At 43.9% G+C, this 15723-nt stretch overlaps 1 protein-coding gene across 3 annotated transcripts in view; it reads right to left on the reverse strand.

Annotated features, from left to right (window-relative positions):
* LOC139575830 (ubiquitin carboxyl-terminal hydrolase CYLD-like) overlaps window positions 1-15723 on the reverse strand; it is a 35059-nt gene that overhangs the window by 5220 nt on the left and 14116 nt on the right. Inside the window, exons 3-15 of one of the 3 annotated variants that reach the window (XM_071401177.1) lie at window positions 14418-14587; window positions 12834-13077; window positions 11576-11884; window positions 10255-10360; window positions 6075-6176; window positions 5418-5534; window positions 3516-3925; window positions 3085-3250; window positions 2780-2921; window positions 2498-2620; window positions 2236-2327; window positions 2060-2126; window positions 1751-1883 (exon numbers count right to left, since the gene is read on the reverse strand). In XM_071401177.1, the coding sequence (XP_071257278.1) occupies window positions 1751-1883; window positions 2060-2126; window positions 2236-2327; window positions 2498-2620; window positions 2780-2921; window positions 3085-3250; window positions 3516-3925; window positions 5418-5534; window positions 6075-6176; window positions 10255-10360; window positions 11576-11884; window positions 12834-13077; window positions 14418-14587 (2181 nt within the window). The remainder of the gene's footprint in view (window positions 1-1750; window positions 1884-2059; window positions 2127-2235; window positions 2328-2497; window positions 2621-2779; window positions 2922-3084; window positions 3251-3515; window positions 3926-5417; window positions 5535-6074; window positions 6177-10254; window positions 10361-11575; window positions 11885-12833; window positions 13078-14417; window positions 14588-15723) is intronic. The other 2 variants (XM_071401178.1, XM_071401179.1) reach the window with 2 other exon arrangements.

The following is a 15723-nucleotide window of genomic DNA, read 5'->3' on the forward strand; positions in this document are numbered from 1 at the left end:
GCGTTCCCTTTGTAGTCCGTGATTGTCTGTAGACCCTGCCACATACGTCTCGTGTCTGAGCCGTTGAATTGCGACTCCACTTTGTCTCTGTACTGACGTTTTTCCTGTTTGATTGCCTTACGGGAGGGAACTACACTGTTTGTATTCGGCCATATTCCCAGTCACTTTGCCATGGTTAAATGCGGTGGTTCGCACTTTCATTTTTGCGTGAATGCTGCCATCTAGCCAAGGTTTCTGGTTTGGGTAGGTTTAAATAGTCACAGTGGGTACAACATCTCCTATACAGTTCCTGATGAACTCAGTCACCGTATCCGTGTATTCGTCAATGTTATTCTCAGAGGCTACGTGCAACATATCCCAGTCCACGTGATCAAAACAATCTTGAAGCATGGATTCCGATTGGTCAGACCAGCGTTGAATAGACCTTAGCACGGGTACTTCCTCTTTGTTTCTGCCTATAGGAAGGGAGGAACAATATGGAGTCATGATCAGATTTGTCGAAGCGAGGGTGGGGGAGGGCCTTGTAGGCATTTCGAAAAGTTGAGTAGCAGTGGTCCAATGTTTTTCTAGAGCGAGTACTACAGTTGGTAAAACTTCGATAGCGTCTTCCTCAAATTTGCATGTTAAAATCCACAGCTACAATAAATTCTGCCTCAGGATATGTGGTCTCCAGTTTGCATAAAGTCCAGTGTTGTTCTTTGAGAGCCGCCGTGGTATCGGCTTGAGAGGGAATATACACGGCTGTGACTATAACCAAAGAGAATTCTCTTGGGAGTTAATACAGTCGGCATTTGATTGTGGGGTATTTTAGGTCGGGTGAACAAAAGGACTTGAGTTTCTGTATGTTATCACAGTCACACCATGAGTAGTTATTCATGAAACATACACCCCCGCCTTTCTTCTTCCCGGAGTTCTTTATTCCTGTCTGCGTGATGTATTGAGAACTCAGCTGGCTGTATGGTCAGGGTCAGTATATCCCGAGAGCCATGTTTCTGTGAAACAGAGTATGTTACAATCCCTGATGTCTCTCTGGAAGGAGATCCTCGCTCTGAGCTCATCTACTTTATTGTCCAGAGACTGAACATTAGCGAGTAATATAAGCGGTGGATGGTGTGCACGCCTCCTGAGTCGGACTAGAATTCCACTCTAAATACCTCTTCTCCGCCGGCGGAGTTTTGTTTTGTTTTGTTTTGGAGCAGGCTCTGGAATAAGTTAAATTGCCCTGGAGGGTACGAACAAAGGATCCAATTCGAGAAAGTCGTATTCCTGGTCATAATTCTGGCGAGTTACCAACGCTCTGATATCCAAAAGTTCTTACAGCTGTATGTAATAACACCCCCAAAATGATGGGCTAATAATGTAAGAAATAACACACAAAAAAACAAAAAACACTGCAAAGTTGCTTTGGACCTAGAAGCAGAGCTGCCATATCTGTCGGCACCATCTTACCTTACTGAGGAACAGCCATTACATAACAAACAAAATAAAGCACTTGATTGGTGACAGCAGAGCAAACAACATCCCACTTAAATTCCACAAAAGAGAACTGTATGTGTATTCTACAAGCTACTGATCCTGCCAATTTCCCATAGTAACTCAGCCTGTCATTGATTAATTCAGCTAAACATTAGAATTGATAGTCAAGTTGACTCTCCCTTCATGCTCCTAGAATGAATTGCTTCTTGATTGCAATCAGCAAATCATTCACCTCTGAGCAACCCAACCACTGACAGACATACAGACAGGTCACCTCAGCAAACTTGAGGTCACTGTTGATGAAGGACCACTCTATGAGCTGCTGGCTGGTTGGCACACCCACTTTGTCCTTCTTATCCATGAAGATCTGGTAGAAGTAGCAGTCCTGAACCTTCTGACCTGCCGACCTAGACACGACAGACACAAACAGGATATCATGTGTAATTCATTGGAAATCGTACTAATTTGAGCTCAGCTTAGATGCATGTCTAAATATTATTAAATGTGTATACTATTAGTAGAAATAGTTTAGATAAGCAATAACAAGAGGATATGTTTAGGAGTACGTTTAATGTAGACTGACCTCAGCTTGAGTAAGGGGTCCACCCTCAATATGTGATGGAACAGAATATTGAGGAACTCCTCAGGATCTGTGAGGTGACCATTACATTTATAACACGCTTAAAACATTTAGAATAAGTTTATGACATTAATAACAAAACCCCAACACTTTAATATTTTGATAAAGGCATTAGACACCTTTTTCTTCAGATGTGAACCCTGAGGCAGCTTCTACCTTCTCCAGTATCCTTCTGAGCTTCATCACTTTAGTGGCACACACATAGCCATGTCTACAAGACAAATAAAATAGAATCAGAGGATCTCACAGTTATGATACTTGGCTGTGTCTAGAAAACTAATGAAAGTGCTTATAAATGACATGTTAAGCATTGGTTTGCCACATGACATTATACTGAATGAATGTGTCTGAACAAAACACGAGGAGCAGTTTCCTACTTACATGCGCAGGGGGTTGACAATCTCTGTGCGTAGCAGCTCCTGTGTCTCTCGGTAATACTCTACGTCAGTCTTGGACCTCGGCCTCAGCAGAACCGTGTCCAGGACTGAGCTGAAGGAAAACAGGCTAAAGACAGGAAAAGAGGGAAAGAAAAACCATGACTCCCTGTTGAGAGACTAAAAAAAAACTCACTACAGTGACATAGGAATGAGGAGGTTAAGAACTCTATAATAATACACGCAAGGAAGAAGTGAAAACTCAGATCTCTCTCTCCTATGTCCTCACCAGAAGAGTGTGGAGTCCAGGTAGCAGGAGTTGTAGTGTCCCTGGATACCTTTCTTCTTGCCCACCATGATGTCTAGACCGTCATTCTCAGTGCGTGGAGGAGTGTTCTCATGCACCACCTCACTCAGATAACCCCCGAAAGCTGGACAGACACAAATGGTGAAGTTTAAGTTGACAATCCTGGGCAGGACTGCTTAGCTGGGTGGAAATTTCCCTGTATTGCCTTTACCCATCCAATCCTAGGGAGTACCTAGGGGTCAATTTGTGATTCAGCGCAGGACTGACAGGTGACACCAGTGACTCACCGATAGAATTGCATCTCTCTATGGGGTTGGAGGAGTGGTGTAGGGAGGGGAAACGGGAGTCAGGCCGGCAGCATTTCAGCTTCACAAACAGGGCCTTCTTGGGCGCGCAGCTGAAGTAGCGGGTACCTTGAAAGGTGCCGTCTGTACAGCCAACACACTCCTCCTCCTGAGAGAGCAGAACCAGACAAGGCCATCATGATGTTATGAGTTCAGTTAGCTGTATGCTATTACACCAAACATATAGCTAGTAATGATACTGGATTTGGATGATTCTACCATTCAATTAACCAAATGTTGGTTTCTCTGAAGTTTTCCTGAAATTCTTAGTTCACTTTCTGTGACAATGTTATTGGTAAAAACATAAGACAAAACAGCCAGGTGTCAGAGGCTACAAAGAGACAATCCTTCCAGTCAGTGTAATGATCTCTCACCAGCTCCAGGCCAGCCAGTGGCTCTGGTAGTCCCGGGGGCAGCCCCACCCAGCGGATGACCCCACACAGGGGCGGGTTCTCCTTCACCTCCACTAGGGACCCCACCTCCAGACCAGGCACTCCCCCACCCCCACGAGAGCTGGGGGGTGAGGGGGGCCGCGGGGAGGGAGGGGTGGGCGACGGGGGCTCTGGCATCTGCATCTGCTCTCCCATCACTGACTGCACGGAGAGGGAGAGGGGTCCATGGCTCATGCTGCCATTGGGCCCCGTCTTACGGCTCAGGCTGAAGGGCAGGGAGTGGAACTTGTTGTCATTGGACAAGGAAGCAGAGGGCGGGGCCCTTGTAGGAGGTGTGGTTTCATTGAAGTCAGGGGGCGTGTCTGTGAGGGACTTGGCAGGGTCTTCCCCGACTGCAGAGGAAAACAAAATACAATCAATTTTCACTGCAGCAGACATTACACTGACAGAGAGCTTCTAGCATTGTGGACTCATCAGATATTAATTAGGCTTTTTTGCCAAAGTTGTGAATAGGGAGTGTGCAGGTGGTGTCACAGCTTCATATCAGCTTTAGCAAACCAAATGTAATGTTGGCTTATAAACACCTTCACTATAAAGTGTATACACATTTTTTACATTCACTGTAAACAGAACCATAAAATGTACCTTGTGTGACACAATGACGTTTTAATTTACCTCCCATGGGAGTTGAAAAACGTAAATATTTGTGTCACAGAGTGTGTTGAGAAAATCTAAATGCCTCCACATGGAGACAGCCACAGAATAATCCAGAAGAGATGGGTGAGTCACAAGATCATCACGTCACCAATGGAAAATACAATACACCATCAAATATGAATATGATGGACCTGAACATATGGGTAAGAAGGCAGTGATGAAAAACAAAACAGATGTGATGAAACAGAACAGAGGAAACAGCTGTGACAGGATTTCTCTCATTCCTGCGACATAGAGTCATCATCTCCACTGGGTCTTCCTCACCCTAGAGTCCACTGATAGCTCCATAACTTTACACACAGGCTTTACATGACTCAATGATTTTCAATCCCTTGGTTTCACTTGTGTAATTATCCATTCATCACCACCACGCTGTAAGGAAAATGATATTTGACCCCATGTAGGCTACCTACCTAAACTACCCCACACTATCCCCCATGAAACATATCCACATGTCCTCACTTAAACCAAGTACTGAAGGCTTTCACTAATGCTTACAGGAAACCATCAAGAATAAAGTACAGTACTTTACCTAATTTAATTATTCTGAGAGCGAATAAATGCAAGACATGTTATTAAAGCATTATTAAAAGCCTTTGTGATTTGAGGAAGACCATGCCACAGCAATTGCACCATGCAGGTGGACCTCACAGTTAATGGGAATGAATAGATAGAGGACTCTCAGTGAAGGGTCTTGATCAGGGCCGGGACAATACCAGTATCGCGATACTCGTTAGCATAGTGTCAAGGAAACAAAACACAAAGCGGATTTAACTTCTTTAGGAAACCAACCCCCATTGTGTTGTCATCCAGTCACATTTATTTATTTTCCAAGCTATAGAACACACTATTTTACATACAGCAGGTATTTTAAAAAAGGACCAAAAGAGTTTGATCTGCTTCATGTTTTTATTTTTGCACTGGAAAAAATATCTTGATACTTGTATCGTCACAGCCCTAGTCTTGATAGCAAGCTTTTTTAAATCAAATCACAGTAAAATTAAAATGTTATCTACCTAAACAATACAATAATTAAGTTAAAGATCAAACGCATTCCTTATTTGTTCACTGATTGGTAAATGAATACTGTAGAACAACCATGCATTAACAGGACCCTGCTATCAAGACAGATGGGAGTCTCAGTACTGTATCTTGCTGGGGCTTTACCTTCATCAATGTACCATGTGCTTTTGGATTTGGACTGGACTGGGTGGTCAACAGAGCTGCCATTTAAAGTATAATACAACTCTGACTTGCTTCTACTCCCACACTGAAGACCTAAGCCTGGAGATAACACAATTCAACAGAGAAACAGAAAAGAAGCAGGTATGTGTTTGCTGCAGTGGAGGCTGCTGGGAGGAGAACAGCTCATAATAATGGCTGGAATGGAGTGAATGGAATGGTATCAAACCCATGAAAACCATGTTTTTCATACCATTCCATTTACGCCAATGCAGCCATTATTATGAGGCGTTCTTTAATGACAGCGGGATAGGTGGGGAGAGGAGGGAGAGAGAAAGGCATAGAGAGAGGGAACGGAGGCAGATTGTCAGCACACCGAGCAGGTCAGTAGCCATGCAAGGAACACAATGGTTCGGTAACTCTCACCACTCCACACCATTCACATCAGCTCTGGAATCCAAATTGGCCATTCACACAGATGGAATCTGGCAAAACTTATATTTTCCAAAATTCAGTCATCATGCCTTATTGATATTATTTCCCAATGACAGAACCATCCGCCAATATCACATCAGCACACTAACACCATGTTAAAGTGTTATAGTGTTAGCTAGTACATGCACTTTAAGCCAGCAGCAGTACCTTTGCTCTTTGGTTTGCTTTGGCCAGAGGAGGACTTGTCACTGCTGCTGCCTCTGGGGGTAAAACTGTGCTTCTGCAGCCTCTGGTCCTGCATGGAGTATTCTGCAAACACACAGTCCAGTATAACAACAGTGTGGAACAACACTGATATACCCGTCCCCTTGTGCAAAAACCCTACACTGCACAGCTGTCTGTCTTGTTGCAGGTGCTGGCAGGTATACAGTATATACAGTCGGTAGTTTACATACACCGTAGCCAAATACATTTAAACTCAGTTTTTCACAATTCCTGACATTTAATCCCAGTAAAAATTCCGTCTTAGGATCACCACTTTATTTTAAGAATATAAAATGTCTGAATAATTGTAGAGAGAATGATTAATTTCAGCTTTTATTTCTTTCATCACATTCCCAGTGGGTCAGAAGTTTACATACACTCAATTAGTATTTGGTAGCATTGCTTTTAAATTGTTAAACGCTTCGGGTAGCCTTCCACAAGCTTCCCACAATAAGTTGGGTGAATGTTGGCCCATTCCTCCTGACAGAGCTGGTGTAACTGAGTCAGGTTTGTAGGCCTCCTTGCTCGCACACGCTTTTTCAGTTCTGCCCACAAAGTTTCTATAAGATAGAGGTCAGGGCTTTTCTTGTCCTTATAGCCATTTTGCCACAACTTTGGAAGTATGCTTGGGGTCATTGACCATTTGGAAGACCCATTTGCGACCAAGCTTCAACTTCATGTCTTGAGATGTTGCTTCAATATAGCCACAATTTTCCTGCCTCATGATGCCATCTATTTTGTGAAGTGCACCAGTCCCTCCTGCAGCAAAGCAAACCCACAACATGATGCTGTCACCCCCGTGCTTCGCGGTTGGGATGGTTTTCTTTGGCTTGCAAGCCTCCCCTTTTTCCCTCCAAACATAACGATGGTCATTATGGCCAAACAGTTCTATTTCAGTTTCATCAGACGAGAGGACATTTCTCCAAAAAGTACGATCTTTGTCCCCATGTGCAGTTGCAAACCGTAGTCTGGCTTTTTTATGGCGGTTTTGGAACAGTGGCTTCTTCCTTGCTGAGCGGCCTTTCAGGTTATGCCGATATAGGACTCGTTTTACTGTGGATATAGATACTTTTGTACCTGTTTCCTCCAGCATCTTCACAGGGTCCTTTGCTGTTGTTTTGGGATTGATTTGCACTTTTTGCACCAAAGTACGTTCATCTCTAGGAGACAGAACGCGTCTCCTTCCTGAGTGGTATGACGGCTGCGTGGTCCCATGGTGTTTATACTTGCGTACTATTGTTTGTACAGATGAACGTGGTACCTTCAGGCGTTTGGAAATTGCTCCCAAGGATGAACCAGACATGTGGAGGTCTACAATTATTTTTCTGAGGTCTTAGCTGATTTCTTTAGATTTACCCATGATGTCAAGCAAAGAGGCACTGAGTTTGAATGTAGGCCTTGAAATACAGTGGGGCAAAAAAGTATTTAGTCAGCCACCAATTGTGCAAGTTCTCCCACTAAAAAAAATGAGACGCCTGTAATTTTCATCATAGGTACACTTCAACTATGACAGACAAAATGAGAAGAAAAAAAATCCAGAAAATCACATTGTATGATTTTTAATGAATTTATTTGCAAATTATGGTGGAAAATAAGTATTTGGTCAATAACAAAAGTTTCTCAATACTTTGTTATATACCCTTTGTTGGCAATGACAGAGGTCAAAGGTTTTCTGTAAGTCTTCACAAGGTTTTCACACACTGTTGCTGGTATTTTGGCCCATTCCTCCATGCAGATCTCCTCTAGAGCAGTGATGTTTTGGGGCTGTTGCTGGGCAACACGGACTTTCAACTCCCTCCAAAGATTTTCTATGGGGTTGAGATCTGGAGACTGGCTAGGCCACTCCAGGACCTTGAAATGCTTCTTACGTAGCCACTCCTTCGTTGCCCGGGCGGTGTGTTTGGGATCATTGTCATGCTGAAAGACCCAGCCATGTTTCATCTTCAATGCCCTTGCTGATGGAAGGAGGTTTTCACTCAAAATCTCACGATACATTCATTCTTTCCTTTACACGGATCAGTCGTCCTGGTCCCTTTGCAGAAAAACAGCCCCAAGGCATGATGTTTCCACCCCCATGCTTCACAGTAGGTATGGTGTTCTTTGGATGCAACTCAGCATTCTTTGTCCTCCAAACACGACGAGTTGAGTTTTACCAAAAAGTTCTATTTTGGTTTCATCTGACCATATGACATTCTCCCAATCTTCTTCTGGATCATCCAAATGCTCTCTAGCAAACCAGACGGGCCTGGACATGTACTGGCTTAAGCAGGCGGCGTAGTGTGTTACTGATGGTAGGCTTTGTTACTTTGGTCCCAGCTCTCTGCAGGTCATTCACTAGGTCCCCCCGTGTGGTTCTGGGATTTTTGCTCACCGTTCTTGTGATCATTTTGACCCCACGGGGGCGAGATCTTGCGTGGAGCCCCAGATCGAGGGAGATTATCAGTGGTCTTGTATGTCTTCCATTTCTTAATAATTGCTCCCACAGTTGATTTCTTCAAACCAAGCTGCTTACCTATTGCAGATTCAGTCTTCCCAGCCTGGTGCAGGTCTACAATTTTGTTTCTGGTGTCCTTTGACAGCTCTTTGGTCTTGGCCATAGTGGAGTTTGGAGTGTGACTGAGGTTGTGGACAGGTGTCTTTTATACTGATAACAAGTTCAAACAGGTGTCATTAATACAGGTAACGAGTGGAGGACAGAGGAGCCTCTTAAAGAAGAAGTTACAGGTCTGTGAGAGCCAGAAATCTTGCTTGTTTGTAGGTGACCAAATACTTATTTTCCACCATAATTTGCCACTAAAATCATAAAAAATCCTACAATGTGATTTTCTGGATATTTTCTTCTCATTTTGTCTGTCATAGTTGAAGTGTACCTATGATGAAAATCATATTTTTAAGTGGGAGAACTTGCACAATTGGTGGCTGACTAAATACTTTTTTGCCCCACTGTACATCCAAAAGGTACACCTCCAATTGACTCAAATTATGTAAATTAGCTTATCAGAGGCTTCTAAAGCCATGACAATTTTCTGGAATTTTCCAAGCTGTTTAAAGGCATAGTCAACTTAGCGTATGTAAACTTCTGACCCACTGGAATTGTGATACAGTGAATTATAAGTGAAATAATCTGTCTGTAAACAATTGTTGGAAAAATTATTTGTGTCATGCACAAAGTAGGGTTAGGGTTACCGACTTGCCAAAACTATAGTTTGTTAACAAGAAATTTGCGGAGTGGTTGAAAAATTAGTTTTAATGACTCCAACCTAAGTGTATGTAAACATCCGACTTCAACTGTATACCCCTCATCATAGCACCATTACAAAGTATAGGCCTGCTACAATAGGAAATAGGCCTAATAATGATTGGTGGTTGTGGAGCCTGGTAAAGCAGTGGGAAGGGCTATATAATTGTGCAAAATACAATTAATCACAAAGACTGAGGCAAAGTGAAAAGCATACTTTCACTCATTACCATAGACTTCAAGTACAGGTGAACATTATCAGTCTTAGGTTTCAGAGAGCAAAAAGCTTTTCAAAGAGAAAATGCATTAACGAAATGTACCCACCCATGCGCACACACACACACACACGAACGCTTCAAGTATGTCCAAGAAGACCAAGAATGTCAAAGCATCTGAACCATTTTTGGGGTTCAGAGTCAGACAGCACACACAAACAAATCAATAAAACCAATGGCGAGAACAAAGAGGCTGAGAGGAGCCGAATCTCACTTGACTTTCAAAAACAAGCAGAGCCATCAAACAAAAGAGTCTCTGTTACTGCTGCTGCTGTTACTGCCGCTACTGCCGCTGCTGCTACTGCCGCTACGACTATTTCTGCTGCTACTGCTATTGCTGCTAGTAAAACACACAACACTCCACTTAGTGCTGCTGTGTTCACACACCCCCCACCACAAATACTACACTCATATAACTGCCTGCCTATATGGCTAATAGGCAATACCTGAAGCTTCTTCAGTTATCATTTATAGGATCCAAATAAGGGAGAGAATATTTCAAAAATATATAGATTTGCACTTGATGAAATTGTAATAAATTGAAATAACAATATACATTTGATGTGAGGAAAAAAAAGGAGAGAATAGACTACCGGACCGCTGGACTCACCTGGCATTACGTCACAGATGGGGACTAGACGGGTGTGTTCCAGACTGGCGAAATTACACAGCAGCTTCCCGTCGATAACACCATCCCAGTCCCCAATAGGATTGTCCTGGAAGAGGCAGAGGCAGCAACCGATTACTGCTGCGGGCGTTCCTCATCTCCTACAACCTGTACTTACAGTCCCAGTCTCAGCAGCAGTCCTGTCATCACTACGATAGCACTTCTCTATCCAGTCAACTACCTCCTCCACCCAGTAATGGTTCTCTGTCTGCACTTAAACTTTAACTCCCTCTTAACCTTCCCTCTCTCATTTCTCAAAATGTAGCTCCCGCATCTTCAAAACAGAGGGGTGCTTATTCCAATCCCCAGGAAGCAGGGTCAAAGTTCTCCAGTACTGGTTGCTCTACTCCACCACACTAATCTATGTACTTTTGGAAGGTTGGCCCCATTGTGGGCAAAAATAGATCCAAATAAACAAAAACGTTACACAAATATCACCTAATACTAAGCTGTTTTGTATATGGCGTGTCAGAGTGTTGTTGATGTTCTCTGTATGCTGGGCGAGGCTGGAGCAGAGTGGACGGAGCAGTGGACTCTCCTCTCCTTTCCTTGGCTGCCTGGCCAACCCGCTGGCCCTGTGCCACGCTACTGGTCATACAGCCCAGTGCTGTAGCTGCGTCCCCAATGGCACCCTATTGCCAATTTAGTGCACTACATTTGTGCCCATTGGGCTCTAGTCAAAAGTAGTTCACTACATAGGGAATAGGGTGCCATTGGGGACGCAGGCTGCAACTTTACCTCACTCCCCAGCTCCCCGCATGACTACTGCCCTTTGTGTGTGTCCCAGGCAAGAGTAGACCGAGTAGGCTCACTGCTGCTGCTACTAACAACCTGCAGTCAAATGCCTCTGTCATTATGCATGTTCCCTTTTCTTAACTGCTATGCCATCTGATTATATTGGCAACAGGAAACATCAACACCAGCAGCTGGTTGTTAGACTGCTATATAAACATTAGGAATGATATTTTATTTTCTGGATAGACAAACAAATCATACAAACAACCTTACAGGGGCTACTTGAACTAGGCTCTTGCCTAACTTGAGATGTAATTTACAAGTTGTTAGCCATGTTCTATAAATATAGCATTATTATATATGTGGGGTGTACATTTCACCTTTACCTAGTGTTAACAGCAGAGGAGAAGGTAATCTCCACTCTGACAGTATTTACATTGCCAGTCTGCCATTCAACAGCAGACAGGAGCAGGTTGTAGAGGTCCCACTCAGTAAGGCCCCAGTATGGGACCAGCGTCTCAAGCCTTACCATGTCTACTCCCACATAGTACCCCAGGCTCTCGTTCCCAGGCAGCAGGTCACAGAAGATGATGGTTCCTCTCTCCGGCCCCTCTCTGGTCTGAACCAGGACCCTGGAGTTGATCTCCAGCGGATGGAAATCCATCTCCTCCTCCACCAGGATGACGTGATCCACCTCTAGCTCTCCCAGCTCCTCTTCCTCGTCATCCCACAGCTCCAGCTTGTCCAGGGCCACGAACACCCCGCACTCATCCTCACAGCGGAACAGCTGTCGGCCCTGGTAGGAGCCCTCTGTGAAGCCCTGGCCTCTGCCCTCCTCCTAAGTAGAGGCATAGGTTACATACAGTATGTTAAACGTGGGATAACCTGCGAGTGACAGTCGCATGTGGCTTACTCAGTCACGCTAACCCTTCCCCTAATCTGTCACACAGTAATGCCAAAGAACTTCTCTGACCCTTAACCTCTTCCCTAACCCTTACCATCACAGGAAAAGCCACTGGGCTGAGCTGATACAAGAGGCATGAACTGTCATTACAATGAGGTGAGCTCAGCTACAGTAACCTGCCTATTCAGCATTCTACAGGGGAGGGAACAGGGAAGTGAACATCATACATCTGGGATGATGAGGGTTTCAGATCGATACTGCGGAGGGCATAACAGCATACTCAAAATGTTTCATTGCAGAGAGTAGCCGGCAGGCCCGAACTGAATAATCTTTGCTCTTACACAGGGATAATGGACAGTTAGAAAGTATAGTTACATGATCCTATACACTGCACTTCTTGAGTGCCATGTAGGGCTTTTCAGTATTGGCATTGTTCAATTTATGTTTGTATGATCAAGATCAGAAGTAAACATTGTTGACTGTAAATGTGTGGTAAGTATTCTGAATCGTGATACAAGTCTGGCATTCAATCAAGACGCTGATCTGAAACCCAAGAATGTGCTAAACCCTTTATAGTGAGCAAGGATCAGCCTTTCCTCTCGTCCGGCTCCTTCACCCACTCACCCAGCCTACAACTGGACACGGAGGAATAAACACAACATTGTGCTCCAATAAACAAGCCTTTGTAGCCCGCTACTTTACTGCATCTTTACAGAACGTAGGCTACGGCAAGAGAGAGTCCATTTACTAGCTTAGCTGTTATGAAATATCACACATAACTGAAGTTCCCTCTGGGACAAATAAAGTTATTCTATATACGTAACTGAGGGTCAACTGCTTACAAAGTGCATTTTAAAAGAACAGTAAAGATGAGGTTTCTCACCAGCAGCTCCACTCCAAACCAGACCCCGGAGAGAGCCCTGTCTGGGAGGAGAGATCCTTTAAATCGGACTACCCCGGGCAAAGGTTCATCCCCCGAACGCAGCTGCACGCGCACCTTGGAGCCACAATCGATGTCTCTGGCCCGCTCCAGCCGGGGCTTGTTGCACAGCAGGGCATAGCGCTCCTCACAGTTGGTGATGGGGAACAGCAGCTCAGCTAGCTTCTCATCCAGCTCCAGGACGTCCCTGAATTGGACGTCCAACAACAAGATGTACATTTGAATCCCAGAGGAAAATACAAGAAAATATTAAAAAGTTACAAAAAATGTCAATATATCATACACTATTTGTACAAAAGTATGTGGACACCCCTTCAAATTAGTGGATTCGGCTATTTCAGCCAAACCCGTTGCTGACAGGTGTATAAAATCGAGCACAGAGCCATATACTCCTCATAGACAAACATTGGCAGCAGAATGGCCTTACTGAAGAGCTCAGTGACTTTCAATGTGGCACCGTCATAGGATGCCACCTTCCCAACAAGTCAGTCAAATTTCTGTCCTGCTCCGATCAACTGTAAGTGCTGTTATTGTGAAGTGGAAACGTCTAGGAGCAACAACAGCGCAGCCACGAAGTGGTAGGCCACACAAACTCACAGAACGGGACCGCGAGTACTGAAGGGCATAAAAATCGTCTGTTCTCGGTTGCAACACTCACTACCAAGTTCCAAACTGCCTCTGAAAGCAACATCTGCACAAGAACTGTTCGTCGGGAGTGTCATGAAATGGGTTTCCATGGCCGAGCAGCCGCACACAAGCCTAAGATAACCATGCGCAATGCCAAGGGTCGGCTGGAGTGGTGTAAAGCTCACTGCCATTGGACTCTGGAGCAGTGGAAACGTTATCTGGAGTGATGATTCGCACTTCACCATCTGGCAGTCCGACAGACAAACCTGAGTTTGGCGGATGCCAGGAGAACGCTACCTGCCCCAATGCATAGTGCCGAGTGTAAAGTTTGGTGTAGGAGGAATAAAGGTCTGGGGATGTTTTTCATGGTTCGGGCTAGGCCTCTTAGTTCCAGTGAAGGGAAATCTTAACGCTACAGCATACAATTACATTCTAGACGATTCTGTGCTTCCAACTTTGTGGCAACCTTTCCTGTTTCAGCATGACAATGCCCCAGTGCATTGTCATGCAATTAGGAGTGGCCTGCACAGAGCCCTGACCTCAACCCCATCAAACACCTTTGGGATGATTTGGAACGCCGACCGTGAGCCAGGCATAATCGCCAAACATCGGTGCCCGACCTCACTAATGCTTTTGTTGCTGAATGGAAGCAAGTCCCTGCAGCAATGTTCCAACATCAAGTGGAAATTCTTCCCAGAAGAGTGGATGCTGTTATAGAAGCAAAAGGGGGAACAACTCCATATTAATGCCCATGATTTTAGAATGAGATGTTTGATGAGCAGGTGTCCACAAACTTTTAGTCATGTGGTGTATGTCAAATGTGAGTAGTTGTTGTTTTGTATTGTCTTTATATAAAATTGCAATATAGCATGAGTGTCACTATCCATTAATTAGACCAACCGCTCATCCAGGCTCAGCACCACGTTGGTCTGGTCCAGGACACGTAGGCTCCTCTTGCCCTTGCTGGGGGGTAGCGTGCGCCCCAGGCTGTTCCTCTCCTGGCAGGCCTGTCCCAGGCTGCCCCGGGGGATCCTCAGGGTCTTCTGGGGGGGCTTCTCCACTATACACTCCTTAGTAGAATTGAGTAGAGTTATTAAGGGTCTCAGTCTAGTTAGAAATGGCACCCTATTTCCTATTTAGTACACTGATTTTGACCAGGGCCCATTGAGCAGATATAGTGCATGATATAGGGAATAAACAGGCAATCCAAACATAATCGAAGATACCCATTAGTACATCAGGACTTATCTTCTTGAGTTTATTCTCAAAAAAACACAATAGCCAAAACAACAAAATATGAAACACAAAATAAACCTTTTTCGATAAACAGGCCTTGATAAATAAATAAAATCTTCAATAACCCTAGCGAAATTCAAGAATCTCTTAAAGAGCAACTGCTTTTAAAAAAGCAACGAATCCCTTTGAAAATGGCTTATTTGGCATCAATATGAGCCAGAAACAGTTATTCTAGTGTCAATAGACTACAAAGTGTAAATAGGATAATTTTGTTCATTAAGTCAGTCTAAACAGAGTTTGGAACATCTGTGCATCACAATGGATAAATGAAGATAGGGTTTTGATTTGACGATGTCCATTAGTACATTAACATGGGGTGAACAGCTGCAGTGATTACTCTCTATCCAATAGCATAGACAGTGAGACTGTTTAAATAAGACATGCCACACATTTTTTTTACTTGACAAATACTGCACCAAACACCTTAGTTAGATGTAAAAAATGTAATAAAAACATCCATTCAAAATGAATTACAGATATCTCAGTTTAATTCTGGGGATTTTGAGGAAGTAAAATAGGCTTCCATGTCTACAGTGTCTCATGGGAGACAAGAATCATTAACCAAACACGGAATCGGTCAGGAAACACACCAACAGTGGTTCGTCCTTTAAAAGTTGCAGCGTACTGCAGCACAGCTTGCGTGGTGCTGCAAAATCCTATGGCACGTTATTTAAATGCCATCCATTTGGTACCATTAATGCTAGTTAGTACTAGCTTGACCACCAGTTTGACCACCAGAGGGAATCTTTGAGAAGCATTTGATAGCCTTCAATAGTGGCTGTACTAGAGAATTTAAAAACTTTTTTTGTAAGAACAGATTTTAAGAAATGTTGCTCAATTAATTGGATTAATTTTATGGTCTTTCTTTTCCAAGAAAAACAAAAAACCCTCTGGGTTTCCATTAGGATGG

The sequence above is a fragment of the Salvelinus alpinus genome, chromosome 5 (assembly GCF_045679555.1).
Source record: "Salvelinus alpinus chromosome 5, SLU_Salpinus.1, whole genome shotgun sequence".
NCBI lineage: Eukaryota > Metazoa > Chordata > Actinopteri > Salmoniformes > Salmonidae > Salvelinus > Salvelinus alpinus.